The sequence below is a fragment of the Colletotrichum abscissum genome (genome assembly GCF_030869225.1).
Source record: "Colletotrichum abscissum strain IMI 504890 chromosome Unknown Scaffold_3.1, whole genome shotgun sequence".
NCBI classification, from domain to species: domain Eukaryota; kingdom Fungi; phylum Ascomycota; class Sordariomycetes; order Glomerellales; family Glomerellaceae; genus Colletotrichum; species Colletotrichum abscissum.
Genome location: NW_026850209.1, coordinates 1,266,719 through 1,284,400, shown reverse-complemented (window position 1 = coordinate 1,284,400; position 17,682 = coordinate 1,266,719). Strand labels below are relative to the sequence as shown.

General features: G+C 56.0%; 6 protein-coding genes across 6 annotated transcripts; 2 read left to right on the top strand and 4 right to left on the bottom strand.

Annotated features, from left to right (window-relative positions):
- Nucleotides 1-475: 475 nt before the first annotated feature.
- Nucleotides 476-2,089, bottom strand: CABS01_01756 (vacuolar protein sorting-associated protein; the record flags this gene model as incomplete). Its single annotated transcript, XM_060535136.1, has 1 exon — nt 476-2,089. One exon carries the CDS (start codon nt 2,087-2,089, stop codon nt 476-478), a length of 1,614 nt encoding a protein of 537 aa, XP_060398325.1.
- Nucleotides 2,090-3,992: 1,903 nt separating this feature from the next.
- Nucleotides 3,993-5,223, bottom strand: CABS01_01755 (uncharacterized protein; the record flags this gene model as incomplete). Its single annotated transcript, XM_060535135.1, has 2 exons — nt 3,993-5,024; nt 5,077-5,223. 2 exons carry the CDS (start codon nt 5,221-5,223, stop codon nt 3,993-3,995), a joined length of 1,179 nt encoding a protein of 392 aa, XP_060398324.1.
- Nucleotides 5,224-5,805: 582 nt separating this feature from the next.
- CABS01_01754 (imidazoleglycerol phosphate synthase) lies at nt 5,806-7,536 on the top strand (the record flags this gene model as incomplete). The annotated part of the gene is made up of 2 exons (XM_060535134.1): nt 5,806-5,928; nt 5,998-7,536. The coding sequence occupies 2 exons, from the start codon at nt 5,806-5,808 to the stop codon at nt 7,534-7,536; spliced, it is 1,662 nt and encodes a 553-aa protein (XP_060398323.1).
- An 860-nt stretch (nt 7,537-8,396) lies between these two features.
- On the bottom strand, nt 8,397-9,635 carry CABS01_01753 (ornithine decarboxylase antizyme; the record flags this gene model as incomplete). The annotated part of the gene is made up of 3 exons (XM_060535133.1): nt 8,397-8,604; nt 8,677-9,214; nt 9,488-9,635. 3 exons carry the CDS (start codon nt 9,633-9,635, stop codon nt 8,397-8,399), a joined length of 894 nt encoding a protein of 297 aa, XP_060398322.1.
- A 4,290-nt stretch (nt 9,636-13,925) lies between these two features.
- On the top strand, nt 13,926-15,023 carry CABS01_01752 (uncharacterized protein; the record flags this gene model as incomplete). Its single annotated transcript, XM_060535132.1, has 1 exon — nt 13,926-15,023. One exon carries the CDS (start codon nt 13,926-13,928, stop codon nt 15,021-15,023), a length of 1,098 nt encoding a protein of 365 aa, XP_060398321.1.
- Nucleotides 15,024-15,514: 491 nt separating this feature from the next.
- On the bottom strand, nt 15,515-16,997 carry CABS01_01751 (peptidase family M20/M25/M40; the record flags this gene model as incomplete). Its single annotated transcript, XM_060535131.1, has 2 exons — nt 15,515-15,695; nt 15,748-16,997. 2 exons carry the CDS (start codon nt 16,995-16,997, stop codon nt 15,515-15,517), a joined length of 1,431 nt encoding a protein of 476 aa, XP_060398320.1.
- Nucleotides 16,998-17,682: the final 685 nt, after the last annotated feature.

Here is a 17,682-nt window from a genome sequence, read left to right as displayed (position 1 = left end):
TTACCTAAGACCTTCTGGATGCATATTCGTGACGGGAAGGATAGACTTGACAAGGTCTGAGGGACCTAGGTAACAGAGACTGGATGGCGTGCATGAGGCCGGGTTGGTCGTGCTATTCGGATCGGAGCGGCACGGAACTGTCCCGTCGAGAGCGGTCGGGGAGTCGGATATAGGAAGGTACTTGCCGGGGTCAAGTAACATGCAATCTCTTTCTGGCAACCTTGTTTCGACTACAAGTTGCCATGTCCAGACTTGAAATCGGTCTGTGGGCCGTTGAGCGCTCTGGAATAGAGAGCAGATGTCACACTTTTGTACATTCCTCCCGTTCTACTTGGATACATGAAGTGATCTTGTATGCCGGCCTCATCACTCAATGGATGCATGCAAGGCGTCAATTGAATATAACGTGTTTCATTGAGGTTTGATTGTTCTTTACTTCATCTATACCATTACCTGTAACGAAAAGGAAACTCATCTAACTATACCACGTCTGTCCGGGCTTTAAGCTATCCAAGATCCGGCAGCGGGTGGTAATGCAGAGCTTCTCGCGATCGAGCCGCTTGAACTTGGGACCCAACGGCCCGGAGACGTAGTGGTACTGCGCGAACAAGCGCCACTGGCGCATATCGGCCAAGCTGTAGAGCTTATCGCCCCAAGGGCCGGCGTAATGGAACCATGACGTCGGCGCGTCGGGGTTCTCGGCCGTGGGGAACAGACTGGTGGGGTTCTCCTTCCGGTGGCCGCTAGCCACGTCGACCTCGTCATCGAGGTCGTCGTCGAGGTCCTCGTCCAGATCTTGGACGTAGTCGTACCAGTAGGTGTAGGCGTTCTTTGACGGGTCCCAAAGGGGTCCCTTGTCGGTCACGTCCTTGAGCATCTTGAAAGGCAGCACGTACGGGTGCTCGCCGGCCTGCGCGTACATGGCATGGGAGCCGACGGCGGAGTAGATGACGGGACGCTCGCCCCGCTTCTCGACGGCATTGTACGTGTAAGCCTGGCCGCCCTCGTGTTCCGAGAAGAAGATGCCACGGGGCACGCCGTTCTCGAAGCGCATCATGCAGTGCTCCCAGTCGCCGACGTGGTTGCCGAAGCGAATGGTCAGGACCGTCTGACCGAGGTTGTACGAGTAGAAGAAAAACCAGAAGGCGTCGACGATGCCGGAGCCCTTGTCGACGAGGACGAGGACGGCCGGGGCCTTTGAGTAGCCTTCCTGATCGGGCTTGTGGGTTGGCGTGTCGGGAATGGGCTTCTGGCCCTGGTCTCGGCGGCGGTGCTGAAAGCCGGCGGCGCGGGCGGAGCCTTCTGGGAATTGTGGGTAGCGACGAGGGTCCGAGATGCGGTGAACGGGGTGATCGCGAGATACGTCGAACCACGTCGTATCCTCAGTTTCATGTCGTGGGTGTTCAGAGTCCCCAACTGGGCTGTTGGGCGTCTCGTCCTTGTCGCCGTCGTCCTCATCATCGTTCCATGGCTCGGGAATGCCAACGTGACTGTGCAGCCATTCGGGTCTCTGCTCGACATCGTCATCGCTGGTGAGGTAAACCATGCCATCCTCCTTGTTAAGCATGTGCAAATCCGACAGAATCAGGGAGCGGTTCAACGCCTCTTTTTCCAAGTAGGGCGTCATGTGCCGAATGTGTTCCGCAATGTCGGCGGGCCAGAAGTTCTCGCCCGAGTAGAGGTGGACTAGCGGCGCATACTTGAGAACATAGTCGGGAATCTCCTTCAAGACCTTCCTCCTCTCTTCCTTGTCGTCCCGCGGCGAGCGCTTCTTGGGAGCCGTCTCCCACCCAGAATGGCGTCCATCAAGTGACCTAAGCTCCAACCGCAAATCACCGGCGTCGGAGTCGTTCTTGTAGGGGAAGAGAGAAGCTGGGTCCCATGAGAGATGATGAACGCCGCAGAGACTCAGCCAACGGCAGGCCTGACGATCGAGCCAGTACGGGCTGCTGCTAACCCATTTCTTATCCTCGCGCTGCTTGGCCGGGTCTGGCGGGTTTGGGTTGAGGTAGCGGGGCAGGAACCATGCGAGGAACGACACCGACACCAAGAAGGCGAGGAAGATGGTGAAGCGGCGTAGATAATACATCGGATAAGTTCGTTGGTGGCTCCAGGCCTCGCAGGATAGGGATTGGGTTCGTGAGAATAACAAAAGAGCCTCAAAAGGGTGCCGGTATAAGATAGGGCGCCGGGATCGATTGGTAATAAGCTATTCGCAGTTATGGAGGCTGAGTGATGGTTCGGAGGGGCTTCGGGATGCCGGCACGTCTTGCGAAAGCCAGCGGGGTCTCGCACAGCATCACCAAGTGTACATGTAGGGTGTAGTCTACTATTGAGATGTCGAAGGTGGGAGGTGCGAGCGGATATGCATGGCCGGTCGGACGCTGAGGCCCCTTGGTCAAGTGTTTTGTGTTGTTGGACAGAGAAAGCTTGTTAGGCGCAAGTGTGTGAAGGGAAAAAGAGTTGAGCAGTGCAAGCAAGAAGGAAGCTTTGGGTTGGGGTTTGGGACGGAACCTAGCGGTATGCGGTCAGCGGTATGCGCGGGCGGCGGACGGCGAGAGCGACAGCGGCAGCAACCCGCAGGAAGCAGGGAAGCAAGGGCCATCAATCATCAGGGACGTACGGTTACTTCGTGCTGGATTCGGCCATGAACCTGGGCGTGGGAGGACGGCAGACGGGAGGGGATTGGAGGGGGGTGCGGATGGATGTTCCACTACTGGCTGGGTCTATCTCTGATGCAGCCCGCCACCCGACCGAGGGATCTGGATTCTTTCTTTGAATCCTTTTCTGTATCCGTACAGAGTACCTTGCAACGGGGGCACTAGATACACTTCCTGACTAGAGCAGAGATACATGCATTATCTACTGTGATCGCCCGGATGAGGCAGGTATCTCTCCAAAGAAAGACGAAGAGAATGGCGCCAAGGTTCCCGGTACCTCATGCAGGCAGCAGACCGGGAGGGTTCAGCGATCTGCGGGACCAACCAGATCCCTGCAGATTCCCACGAGGAGTCGTAAAGCTCCAGTTCCGCACGCTGCTGACTCTCTACACCGCCCTGCCTTTACTCGCGCCTTGTCTTTAACTCTTGATGTATCCGTACGCAGTGCACCGTACCATCGCCTCTACCTATGTCGCTAGATGACCATAGTACGGCAAGCAGCCGATCCCTGTAGCCATCCGTTCATCACGAGTCGTCTTGCTGTGTATCCTTCAGTAAAGGTTGCTCCCCGTCCACATGTGAGCTTGCAGTGGGCGGGTGGGCTTCCTGAGTGACGTGCCGGGATGACTTTGCAGACACAGGGCTCACTAACCATCTGCCGAAACCCGTGAGCTATTATGTAAGTAGTAGGAAACACTCCATTCTGAGGCTTTTCTGGCATGCCTATTTTCCCCTTTTTGAAAGGAAGGCAATCTTTCTAGAAGCATTCCCAACTAATCTCCGATTTTCTCGCTGACTACCACCTACCGGCACCAGTATCTGTACCTAGCGGCCAACGGTTTTCAGCCCACGTATTTCTCACGGGGCAGACATTTTTTCCACTGACATTTTTTCCATAGTTCGTGAACCAGTGCTGGTGTCGCAGGATTCTTTTGGATGATCATACTTCATTAGCTCTAGGTTTAGCCGTACTCGCACTGCTGCCGCGGCCACACTACGGCCCCGTACGAGTCTCCCCAGGACCTCTCGTCAGCCTGACCACATCATGCCTCCATGCATGTCTCTCCCAAAATTCCATGTGCCAGCCTAGGAGAGCCCGACACCGGAAAGGGGGCCCTACCGCAGTAGAGCCTCGCAACGGCTGTCACATAGTTTCGCCGTCTCATCCGAGGCTTCGCCCTATCTGGGCTCCATCTTCATTCATCGCTACCAACAGGCAACAGCATACGCTGAATCCGGATTGCGAGATATACCATCGCCAACGCAAAGTCTATATGGTCCGATGAAACTCGTATCCCAGATTGATGGATACATTCCTGACAAGGCCTACTCCTAATCTCCGCCGTCCTCGTCGTCGTCTTCTTCATAGTCGTTGTCGCTGGCCTCGTCATCATCTTTCGGGCCCGAACCTTTCTCCGCTCTTCCGCCCTGTCCATCTAGGTTCGCCCATGTCGTCGGCGTTGGCGTGGACAACGCTGCCCCATCCCGCGAGATCGCCGCAGCCTCTGCAACGCTGCTGCCTTGTAGCTCATTTCGTTCAGAACCACCCGTTCCCAATGCGGAAGAGCCACCTCTCCCGCGGACACCGCCGCCGCCGCCCCGGCTTGCACGTTTCTTTGGTCCATCCGGCAACGGCTTCCGTCTTTTTCTTCGGCTGTTCGAACCTATGTCCGTCGGCTTCGGCGCGGCGTGGGCATACACCGTGACCTCGTCCTTTTCGCCTCTCTTGACCTTTAAAGCCATTAAATTCTCCAAAAACCTCGTTTGACGCTTGCGCTCGCCCGTCTTGTCTGCTGTGATGGGTATATGGATTCCGTGCTGCCTCCTGATGTCCTTGAGAGGGTCGTCTTTCGCCGCCGCCTCGTGTTTTGGCTCGAGGCGCTTCTCCGTCGTGTTGATCCTCGACCAGCTGGCCGCCAGCATGTCGACACCGCCGGGAAGATGTCGCAGAGCCGGAATCGGATCCTCGTGCTCGTGTTCGGCGAAGATTACTTCTGTACCCAAGTTTCGTGTCCACTGCCCCTCAAAGATTTTGCCCTTGTACGCAAACATGGGCTTGTCCGAATGCAGATCCAAGATCTGGATCTCGGCAGCTTGTTCAGATTCGAAATCTGCGTCGTAGCTGTCTACAATGGGGTCCGCCTGTCCTTGTTCAATCTCTTCGTCGTCCTCGGGCTCGTCCGCCGGCTCGTCATCATTCTGGTCGTCTTCTGACATGATGCGGTGGTGTTTCGGTTCGTCGGGTTTCCTAGTGGTAGGGCCTGCCCAGTGTTTGTAGTGATATCCGCCTCGTCCTGACACTGGCATATTCCGTTTGCGCCGGAGAAGCTGTGGTATGGAGAGATCGACGGTCAGGTAATATGTCTGAGATGGTTAGCAATTGTATCTTCCTGCTCGCTTCAATGCGACGACTGACCTCGGTCTCTGTAGTCGAGTACTCGTACTCCCAGTCCGAGTCGTCGCCGCCATCAGTCTGTTTGGATGCTTCTTTCGGTGGCTCGTCAGCGGGCGCCGTCGCCGCAATCACCGGCGCGACTGAAGACGTTGGCTCGTTGGTCGCCATGTTTTCGCGACGATTCCTTGTTGGGATGCTCCAATTGACTGAAGGGAATGGCGCATTGGGAACAAGGATTCGTGTGATGATGTGGTGTTGTCGCCAGCTGCGAACTTCAAGATGCGTCAGGGAATGCGGAAATCGAGTTGTAAGCGCATCGCGGAAAGAGTGTGCGACGTCGAAAAATTGCTGAAGCTCCAATGTTGAAGATAACTGCAGAATTCCCATTCCAAGGGAAAGAAGCTTACCCGCCCCCAGTCAATTCGACGGCGGATTGGCACAGGCCAGAGGTCAATTGAACAGGGGCCGCTGCTTGCTGGTGCGGGGCAGCTGCTGGACTTTCCATGCTCACAGTCACAACCCCTCTGCCCCGCTATCGCAAGTAAATTTCCCAGAGGCGACGCCCTACGACTCACAATCGGACTTGAACACATCCCGCTCTGTTGACTCACCACTTGACATCCCTCGTCGATTGACGATACTTATAACGTCGCATTCTATTCGTTCCAAATATTTGATCTACTTTCTGTTCTATAGACTTGCAATATACCCAACCCTTCAACGCACACTTTTTCCTCCAGTTTGCCCACAATGCCAAAGGTCCACCTCTTGGACTACGTCGCGGGCAATGTTCGCAGCTTGGTGAACGCCATCGAGAAGGTCGGCTACGAAGTCGAGTGGATTAGAAGGCCGGAAGATGTTCCCTCAGCAGAAGTAAGCATTTAGTTTCGTTATACCATAGGAAAAGCCTTCAGTTCAGCTAACCTCTCCTCCCCCTTCCAGAAACTGATCCTCCCCGGTGTCGGCCACTTCGGCCACTGCCTCTCCCAACTCTCCCAAGCCGGCTTCCTCCCCGCCATCTCCGCCCACATCGCCTCAGGCAAGCCCTTCATGGGCATCTGCGTCGGCATCCAGGCCCTCTTCGAAGGCTCCCTCGAGGACCCCGACGTCCCCGGCCTCGGCGTCGTAAAGGGCCGCCTCGACCGCTTCGACGCCTCCACCAAGTCCGTCCCACAGATCGGCTGGAACAGCGCAAACACGGGCGGCGCGAGCCTCTACGACCTCCGACCGGATTCGAAATACTACTACGTCCACACCTACAAATACCCCTACGTCCGCGGCGAGCTCGAGGCCCAAGGGTGGACCGTCGCGACGGGAACCTACGGCGACGAGACGTTCGTCGGCGCCCTCGCCAGGGGTAACATCTTCGCGACGCAGTTCCACCCCGAAAAGTCCGGCGCCGCGGGCCTGCGCTGCCTCCGCGCCTTCCTCGACGGCTCCGGCGCCGCAAATCTCGCCGCCGGAGGTGCTACACCATCAGCCGCCGTCGAGACCACCACCGCCGCCCCCTACCAAGACGGCCTCACCCGCCGCGTAATCGCCTGCCTCGACGTCCGCACAAACGACCAGGGCGACCTCGTCGTAACAAAGGGCGACCAGTACGACGTCCGCGAAAAGTCCGAAGGCGGCGCCGTCCGCAACCTCGGCAAGCCCGTCGAGATGGCCCGCCGCTACTACGAGCAGGGCGCGGACGAAGTCACCTTCCTCAACATCACCAGCTTCCGCGACTGCCCCCTGGCCGACGTGCCCATGCTCGAGATCCTCCGCCGCACCTCGGAAACCGTCTTCGTGCCGCTCACCATCGGCGGCGGCATCCGCGACACCGTCGACACGGACGGCACCAAGGTCTCGGCCCTCGAGATCGCGACAATGTACTTCAAATCCGGCGCCGACAAGGTCTCCATCGGCTCCGACGCCGTCCTCGCGGCGGAAGAATACCACGGCGCGGGACGCAAGCTCTTCGGCAACACGGCCATTGAGCAAATCTCAAAAGCCTACGGCAACCAGGCCGTCGTCGTCTCCGTCGACCCCAAGCGCGTCTACGTCCCCAACACGGACGCCACGCGCCACAACATCCTCAAGACGCCCCGCCCGGGCCCCAAGGGCGAGGAGTACTGCTGGTACGCCTGCACCATCAAGGGCGGCCGCGAGACGCGCGACATGGACGTCGTGGAGCTCGCCCAGGCCGTCGAGGCCATGGGCGCCGGCGAGATCCTGCTCAACTGCATCGACAAGGACGGCACCAACAGCGGTTTCGACCTCGAGCTCATCTCCCAAGTCAAGGCCGCCGTCAAGATCCCCGTCATCGCGTCCAGCGGCGCGGGCGAGCCGGCGCACTTTGAAGAGGTGTTTGCCAAGACGACGACGGACGCCGCGTTGGGGGCGGGTATGTTCCACCGCGGGGAGTATACCGTCAAGCAGGTCAAGGATTTCTTGGCCGACAAGGGGCTCAAGGTGAGGCAGTTTGAGGAGACCATTTGAAGTGTCGTGTTGTCTTGAGCTTTGGCGTACCTTGGTTAGAATGAAGGAAAAGAGGGCGAAGAAACGCCGGCCATTGCTTTTCCCTTGTGACTTTGGGACAAGAGGGGAGAGTGAGGGCGGGCGGATCACTGGCCCTTCGAGTGAAAGAGACAAAAAACCAGCTTAGACGTTTTGGAAACGTTTTTGATATTGATGGTCATTTTTATGGAAAAGCCTGGAGTTGAGTTCTGTGGTTGACAATCTTGACGCTCGCATTGGCCCGAATAGTAGACGTACAAAGAGAGAAACTTCCTCATATTGCAATTTCATACTGCTGCTATGCTTGTATAGCCGTGTGAAGTTCAAGGAGAAGAGTGAAAATAACATATCCCAAACACGATAGAGTGATTGCTTCAGGTCCCAAAAAAATAGACCTTTTGGCTAGTTCCTGAACAACACTAGCCTCAAGGGTATACGAAAAAGAAACAGCCCTTCAACTTTTAGCGTACAGATACAGATGCGAGATAGAGAAAGATGCCCAAAACACGAGACTTGAATCCCTTTGCGTTCAATGCTTTTGACGGTTCCTCCTTTTTTCCCAACACAAATTCCGTATCCTGCTGTTTTTGTTCCAAGCTCGAGCTGTTTGTGTACCGAAGAGGAAAAGACCAAAGTGCGTACCCCAAGCAAAAGAGAGAGCATCTGCTAGCAGAGAAACTAGCCCGCGATGCCGTGTAAACACTGGAAAAGACGAGAGACGAAGACGCCTGAAAAAGCCAAAACTCCCCAACTGCCAAGCTCAAAGAACTGATGAGTGAGAAAGGGGAAACCGCCTTCCAAACAGAACGCGGACGATGAAAGGCTGTCCGGGGTACGTAATGCTAGATCTCCATGCTCATAAACAGCCACAGGTTGCTCGTCACGTCCACATCTCTCGCCCACTGATCCAGCGTAGTCAACTCGAAGCCGATCCACTGCAGGCTCTTCATCAGCGACTTTGCATCCTCCTCCTCAATGGTCCGGTCGATGCAGACGACCAGGTGTTGGCAGTTGAGCGGTCCATCGACCAGCTCCATCAGCGCCATAAGTCTGGAAGGAATGTTAGCCAAGGGTTCTTCGTGTAACGGGGTCTAAGACAGATAGGGGGTGTGTGTAACATACGCAGGCTTCAGGTCACGTCCAATGACATTCCTGTCAAACAGGGCGAACAGGGACTTTTCAGCCCCGTCGTCCGCCACAAAGGCCCTGAAACTCGCGCCGCCGGCAAAGTCCCAAACCTCCAACCACGCGGTGGCCGGGGCCGGTGCGGTAGGAGCCGTGAAGCCCTCAGCACCGTCCCCGCCGCGTCCCCCGAACGGGACGTGCGGTTGAACGGCCAAGTCCTCGTCTGGCGGCGGAGTGGGCAGCATGTTGTTGGCGTTGCTGCTGCCGTTGTTGTAGTAATAAGCACCTTGATGCAGGCCGGAGCCACGCGAGCCAGTGTCCGTCTCACCGCGGAACACAGCCCTCATGGACTCACAAAAGAACCTTTCACATTCTTCCCTGATCGAAAGTGCTGCCCCCCCTCTGCGGCTAATCCTCTTGCCGGGCACGGTATCGCGCCTCTTGGAGCTGCTGCTACTGGCCTTGGGAAGCAGAGCGAGCTCGTTGGATGCCGTTATGGCCGCGAGGGGGGGACTTGAAGGAGGGGATGGTAGTCCTGAGGAGGGGACCTCAGGAATACCACTCGGCCCCTGTTGATTCCAAGATCTGTCAGTCCATGATCCATGTAGTTTACCAAGTTTCCGGGGATGGGTGATGCAAGTGAGCGGGGATCGTAGGGGATGGGAAGTTTACAAGAGACAACAACCCCGAGTGATCGGCGGCGTATCTACAAGTTTGAGGTTGAAGATGGGCACACATGGGGGAGGCAGGAAGGAGGGAAGAGAGACATGTGCTTGTGCTGCTGTGGAATGGGAAGGATGCGACGTACCTGCGGCGCCGGTAGTGCAGTAGTGGAGACCGCGAAGAGTCGCGGCGGAATCGACGATGTAGCAGCTGGCGAGGACATTGGCCTGACGGACAATGGCCTCACCATAATTACTACTACTGTAATTGTTGACCTGATTCATGGGCGCCATTGCGATTGATTTTCGGGGTTTGGTAGCTAAAATCTGGTGTTGAGGTAGAATTGGTTTGGGAGGTCGATTCTCGGGAAATCGGAACCGGATCGTCGATGAGTTGGTGGTTGGTATTTGAAAAGTGAGGCGAGAGTCAAGTAGCGACGTTGGTAGTCTTTTCTTGAAAAGGTGGTGTGGGTTTTGTTGGTTTAGCTGATGAGGCTGTTGTCGATTTGTGTAGATCGATTGATGTAGTAGCGCGGGGGCGAGGATTTGCGTTGATGTTTTGTCCTTGTTTTTTCCTTCTTGAACGGCGGTTGTTGCGGGTGAGGCGAGCAGGATATCGGCGGTGAAGCGTTGCGATGGGGAAGGTAAGAAGAGGGGAATTGGGAAGAGACGGCGGCGGCGGGCGGAGTGGTGAATAAAAACCCAGCGGAAAGGCCATATCTCCCTCCTACAGAAAAAAATAATAAAGGGTGGAAACGTCTAGCGTGGCGGAGAAAGCAGCCCAGCCAAGGGGACCATCACTTGGGCTGTCCACTGTGCAGCACGCAGCAACCGCCACCCAGCCGTGCCGTGCCACTTTCCAATGGGCCGCAATGGCAGTCTCAAGGGGTGGCAGCCACCAAAAAAAGCGGCCAAGCTCACCGGCCCAGTGGGAAAACCTACACAGTACCTGAGGTACTGCGCATGCGTATGGATACAAGGGAAGGAACAGTCATAATCAGCCAAGGCATCTCCACCTTTCCCCCTTCTTTCCTCGGATCCCATCATCCATCATCCATGTCTCCTCCTCACCATCCAATGCAGTTCAATGCCATTGATTCCGTCCACGTCAATTCAGACTTTCAATTGCTTGGATCTTACTCAATCACAATCCTCAGGGACCCCCTACTTTCGTCACTTCACATCGGCACTCCATGATCTGTTTGCTTGTTCGCTACGATCATCATCGACAACAGCTGTCTCTTTACGCAGCTTCCAGAGGGTTCCAGTTTGTCCATTGTTCTGACTGGCAAGGGGGCGTCCATGGTCCACGGTCCATTGGGGGGCCACTGGTCTAGGCTTACGAAACCGGCTGGAGCCCTTTGCTTTGCAATGCGCCAACCGTCAATGTTGCACTGTATGAGGCGGTATGGGAAGCAAAGCACGTTGTTTCTTGGGCTGCATTGCATTGGCTGATGCTGCTCGGCCATTTGTGGTCCACGATCTATCTTACCTACTCATTGGGTACTGGTTCATTGACGGACTTGAAGCAGATGCATCCTTCTGTCTCCAAACTCCAATAACTGTATGCATCCAAGCCTATCTCAACCGTCTATCCGTACAGACCAGTCAGAGATGCCCCAATTCTACTGTCACCAGTAGTCTCCCGCCAGCAATCAACCAACTCGGGTGGACGCTCCCAATCCGGGCCCGGCACGGCGCTTGGCACTTTGACTGCTTCTCCTGCGGCCTCTGCCAATCGAACGAGGCCGTGGGCTGCACTTCACATGCACGTGGTCAATCCCCCCCAAACCGATCCCTTGCTGCCCAGCCACCCTAGCCCGACCCAGAACTTGGGGTAATCATCTCTTGGACGGAAACGGTCAACAGATGAGTTTCTCTCTCTGGCGCTCACAGTATCGCAGTGCTTTATCCGTACTCTTGATGGGCTTCCACAAGGATGATCAACGTTGATATGTGTGGCGTTGGCCCGATAACTGGTTCCCTTTTTGAATCATCAACTTACGAAAGTGAGGTAATATTACGCAAGCAGTTTAAGCACACGGCCGTCGATCGTCGCACATACCTACATACGAATGACAGATAACCGCTGAGAAATGTCGGGGTCCTCTATCATCAGGACAATTAGGGTTTGCGAGAGGCCAGCCTACCGTTACCAAGCTCGAAACTATGGGTGAGCTCACCACGTACACAGTACTGTATTCCAGACGTCCGCCGTGGATAGTCCAAACATTTCATATGACGATGGCGTAAGATGTCGCAGGTTCGCAACCAGCTCGAGCGGATGGATCCCCTTTCAGCCGGAGCCCCGGCACGGTCGGAGGCCGCGTTTTCTCGGCCGTCGCAATTGTGGCGGGCGAGCAGGCCACCGGAGCATAAGGTGTCACGGTGGTTGGTCTATATTCACACATTGCCTTGGGCAATATTGCAGGATGCCATGTCAATGCCTGCCAAAAATGCCATGGCAGCGCCGCAACTAGCATGCTTGGACTTCCTGGGGTCTAGGTTTCCGTTCGGGTCACTTGACCGTTTTTCCCCCCACATTCATGATTTGCGAGTCATCCACCGCAGCATTCTCCTTCTCGAAAGGAACGAGTGCGTTATGAATACCTTGACGAATATCGACTTCTCTTGGTGGCTTGGATCATTCGTTCGAAATTGATCTAGGTACTAATTTCGTATTAACGACAATTGAGCGTCTACTTGTCATCGAGACTGCTACGGTCTACCTACCTTGATGCTGGGTGCAGTCAAAGGGCTATAGATTTCGCATCTAAATCGGCGCCGGTCTCTGGTAGTCAGCAGCTAACAGCCCGACGGACCATCTGACGCTCCCCACTACTTCCTCACCGAAACCGAGCGAAAGCTGCGCGGCGTTTTGGTCCACAGATTACGATCGGAATGCTTCATCAATGATCTTGGATGCCGTTGCAAGATACTTGTGACGGCCTCGATCCCTGCAAACTCCAAAGTTGCCGAACAATAACCTCTGGAACTCGAAACATCAACTTTGGATTTTCGCTTTTTCTAGAAGCCTCTCCAGCCGTTCAGGTGCTCACCCTCATTCTGGGAGTCTCCAACGACATGAATGAAGGTGGGGACCCCTTCTCTTTCCGTCTGCCGCACAACCGTTGGAGGAAGAGGGGTCACATCTGATGGAGGCCGAATGAGGTGATCATCCACACCCACCCGCTGGTGGGGTCCGAAGTCCAGTGACACACACACACACACACACTTACTGCCGGCGCCAATGGAAACCTCACCACTTGGGAAGACTCCACCCGGCCGCCGTCTCTCGTTCTTATCGACTCACGCTTCCAGTTGCTCATCTTATCGATAATGTTGGGCTGTGATAAGGTATAGGTAGCCAAGTGGGGAAGCTCGAACCTCCTTCGACCGAGGGACTTGAACCGTACCTACTTCGTACACCACCGCATCCGAGCGATCCCTCCAGTGTTGAATACCTGGTACTGTGCCCAAGGTAAGTACTGAATAAAGACCGACGCCCGCTGCTCCGATTTTGGCCGCTTGTTGAGCAGATGTTCCCGGAGAGGCGGGTTGGTAACTACCTTGGCACCTTTGCAATGTCTTACTTTACGATATCAAAGTGAAGGCAAAACATCCACAACTCCTCTTCAGCCTTCATGTCTAGCTGAATCAAATGTCAGCAAGCCACATTCTTCCATCTCAAGTCCGGGCAGAGAAAACTAAAGCTCCAAACATCTGCGCATACCTACCTTACCAAAATGGAGGTACCTACACAACCAAAATATGCCCGACGTTTGTGCCCAGACCCTTTTGATATCTTAGACCTCCCGTCGTCCACTCACCGCAAAACAGGCGGGATCCACCAGAGACAGTGACAGTGACATGCTGCTTGCCGGAACGGTAGGTGCCATACCTTCCCTTTCCTTCCCTTGCGTTACCTTACCCTCCAACAACCCGAATCATTCACTCGCTCACAAAAAACTGCACGTTACACACCATTTGGACGGTGGCCAGGCCAAAAAAGAAAAGCCCAGCCCGAAAATCCTCTACCCCTCCATCTAACTGTCTCGTGCCATAAGTCAGTCACTCACCTGTTCCCCTCCCTGTCGAACTTGCGCCCCTGCGCCGGGCTCTGATCTACCAAACTACCTACCTTACCTACCCCAAATCGCCTCCGACCCTTCATTCCTGCTTGCCCGGCTTGCCTTGTACATGATTCCATGACCTCCCGGGGACCCCGTTCCAGTCGCAAAGGATCCAAACTCGTGAACAAGTCAAGAGAGAGGCGGTAGAAACTCCTGAAACGCTTGCTATCGTCGTCGTTCCTCCCAAAGACAAAGCCATGCTCTCCTCACCCTGAACATCCAGAGAAGACCATCCATCCTCTCCATCGGAACCCTCGCCGGAATACCATGGTAGAACCCTCCACCACCGGCGCCGCCCAAATCTACAACTCCAACGAGCCGTAATCCAGAGCATACAAGCGAAACAAAGAACCTCCAAGGAAACCACATCTTCGGGACCAGGGCTTCCGAGAACGCGGCGCACTACCCACCTTTCTCTTTCCCGTCCAAGAAACCCCCAAGACCCCTCGCGATGGCGCCCAACATCGTCGTCTCCCGTCCCACATTCCCAACGTACCTCCTCCCAAGCTTCAACATCGTCCCCTTCCGCCGCCGCGCCCCGCGCCGGACCTCGTCCGCATCAGAAGCAGCAGCAGAAACGGGGACGGCTTCGACGTCCCCGGACTCAACCCCGGACGCAAGCCAAGTCCCCTCCCTCAGCTCCTCGCCGACTTCCTCGACGACAGACGAGACCGCGACCCCGCCGAACAGCCCACCGCCGCCGACGTACCGAGATGCCACCACCGCCGCCGCAACAACTAGCATACCAGATCTCCTCTCCAAATCCAAGTCCAAACCCACAAGCATCAGCACCAACAACAAAACAACCTCCCTGGCACGCACCCACCCAGACACCCTCCGCTGCTCAACCTGCTCCTGCGACATCGCCTTCGCCTCCCAAATCGTAAGCAAAGGCTTCACAGGCCGCTACGGCCGCGCCTACCTCATCGCGCCGACCGCCATCCCAAACACCACCACCGATACCGCGTCCTCCTCCCCCTCCACTACCCAGACTGCACGCGGCGGCGCAAACGGCAGCAAGAACAAGGGAAGCCTCGCCAACGTCCGCATAGGAAAATGCGAGAACCGCCAGCTCGTGACGGGCTGGCACGTCGTCGCGGACATCACCTGCGTCCTCTGCAGCGCGAAGCTGGGGTGGAAGTACGTCGACGCCAAGGAGCTCAGCCAAAAGTACAAGGTGGGCAAGTTCATCCTCGAGGTCGAGCGCGTGGTGCCGTTCCGTAGCTGGGAGGACGTTGTCGACGTCCGGGACGATGAGTGTTCTGACGACGAGGAAGACGATGCGTTAGAGGATGACGATTCCGTGGCCGGGGAGGCCGGCGGAGTAGGTGGTAGAGACGAGGATGTCGCGGGCCGAAACGGCGACGAAGGCGGCGGCGACGACAGTGCCGCCCAGAGCGCTCGCAAGGACGCGTCGGACAGTGATGTTGAAGTTGTGTTTGATTCCGAGGACGAGGACGACCTCGAGGATATGTTCTCTGGAAACTGGGACCCAGAGGTTGTGGCAAAGAGACGGAGCCGTCGAGTGGCGACGGCGCGGAAGAAGTAGTGGAGCTCTTGTTGAAAGCTCCCGATACCCCCCCCCCCCCTTTTTCCCCTACCACTTACACGCACGAGATATCCCAAGCCATGCAGGCTTTGTCCTCTCACCGGCGTTTTGCTTGGATACCTGGAACACGAAGTATATACCATGACGAACGAACGATCATGACTGTCCATTTACGCACTAATACCCCACATTTAGAAACGACGAAATTGAGCACGGTTTAATATGAATTTGTTTGGGTATTTGAATTACGTGACTTGTGATTTGAACCTTGCAGTGAAAATCAGGAGCTTCTTGTCCGTTGATCCCCATCTGGCCAACGGCCCATTGCAGCCCTCTCGGCATGCATGATATGCTGTCAGCAGTCGGCCTGTAAGCCGAACTCAACTCGCCATGGCAACGTGGTAAGGTGACTGCCCCATTGCATGTCATGGCAGATATCGCGGTTCCTAGTTGCCCTCTGGCGTAATGATCTCACTTAATCCATGGTCGATTTATGCGATGGGCTCCTCGGCGACGTAGTGCAAGTAAGCGCCAAGGAGCTTAATGCCCTCGATGTAGTTGCGCTTGTCCAGCTTCTCGTTGATGGAGTGAGCACCGTCAGTGGAGCTACCCATGGGCAGAAGAAGAACGTTCTTGCCGGTGGCCTGCTCAAAGGTCAAGGTGACGGGGATACTATGTCTATTGTTAATGGACGTCCTTCGACATCTGGAAATGGGATTCATACCTTCCACCCTCACGGGTGAAGTCAGGCTGCACGCCCCAGACGCGCTCGGTAGCCTTGGCGGCAGCCGAGAAGTTCCAGTGCTTGGGCGATGCAACCCACCACTTGCCGGTGTGCTGAGCCCAAACCTTCATGGTGTTCTTGCTCTTGAGCTTTGCGAATTGCTCGTTGACGTACTTGTAAACGGCCTCGTTGGTCGCCTCCTCCTCCATATTGGGCACGGTACGGATGGAGAACTTGCCAGTGACCTTGGCCGGGATAACAGTCTTCGCGCCAGGGGCAGAGAAGGCACCCTCAACACCGTGGACAGAGAGGGAGGGGTAACGCCATCTTGCCATGAGGGTGGACTTCTTGTCTTCGTAGATAGTAGTCTTGCTGCCGAGAGACTCGTGGAGAGTCTCCATAGTGAAGGCAATGCCATCATACAGAGTCTCCTCATCCTTGGTAACAGGGGCGACCTGCTCCATAATGCCAGGAATCTGGATCTTGCCGTCAGTGTCGACCAATGAGCCGAGAACGCGGACCAGGTCAGTCATGGGTTCCTGAGCAGTGCCGCCGAAGACACCGCTGTGCAAATCAGCGCCAGGGCCCTTGATCTCGACAGAGTAGTAGTTGCAGCCACGGAGACCATAGGTCAAGCAGGGCTTCTCAGTTCCGAGCCAGTAGTTGTCAGAAATGCAGACAGCATCGGCGTCAGCGAAGAACTTCTTGGCCTCGGCATTGATGAGATCGTCAAGACCCTCGGAACCGTACTCCTCCATACCCTCGAAGCACATGAGGAGGTTGACGGGGAAGTCGATGCCGGCCTTCTGGTGAGCCTCGATGGCGTTCAACCAGCCGAGAACGGGACCCTTGTCGTCCGTGGCACCACGGCCGAACATTCTGCCCTGGTCATCGACGGAGAGCTCAAAAGGCTCGGTCGCCCAGCCATCAGTCTTCTCGGCGGGCTGAACATCGTAGTGGCCGTAGACCAGGATAGTTCTCTTGTTCTTGTCGCTTCCATATCTTCCCAGCACGACGGGGGGCAGCTGCAAGCCAGGCTTGTCAGGCTGCTCACCGAGCTCGCGAAGCTCGACTGAGGCACCGAGGGCCTTCAGCTCGGCAGCAAGCCACTCGCCCATCTTGACGACATCGGGACGACGCTCAACATCAGCTGAGATGGAGGGGATCGCAACAGCCTTCCGGAGGCGGTCGATGAAGTGGTCGGTGTCGGCATCGACCTGCTTGAAGTAGCCGTCGAGTTGAGGAGCCATCTTGGTCTTTCGAGCTTGGTGTGCTTTTATAGCTGGAGTAAGGTAGTGACGGCGAGATTGTGAGATGGTCTGCCAACACGGTAGAGATTTGGGAGTTGTAGGAACAAACTTTCGAGCAGTCTGAGGGAGGGCAAGGCCTCTAAACAACGAGGTGCGGGGCATGACGCCGGACTGGACCTTCTACATCGGGCGCAAAAGAGCTGACCAGAATTCTGCTGCACCGAGAGTACCTCTACATGCACCTGCCCACAACTGCTCCGGATGGCGGGGTTCTCTCAATGCGCTTCGGCAAGCAGCGGCGTATCAGCAGGAAGGGACCTGGCCATTGCTAATGTATCCGTTCCAGGTGGAGGCGCTAAGACCGAGACCAAAGAACTTTTGCGTGATACAGCACGTGACGTTGTCGGCAGCTTCGCGGCCGAGATAGTGGAGTCCCGGTCGGGACCTGGGCGGAGGAGGCAATGGAAGTTTCTTGGGATTACTCAGCTGTGACGGCACCTTCCGGAGAAGAATGGGGTCCCTTTCAGAACTCAGGTTGATAAGGTGCCTTAAATCTTGGTGGTAAGGCCTAGCACAGAGACGGGACATAGGCTCCCGGAAAAACATCCACCCGGAAAATCCGACGCTCACGTGCCACCTGGCCCAGGCTTGCCTAGAATTGGCAGTGCTGCAGAATCAGGCCGGT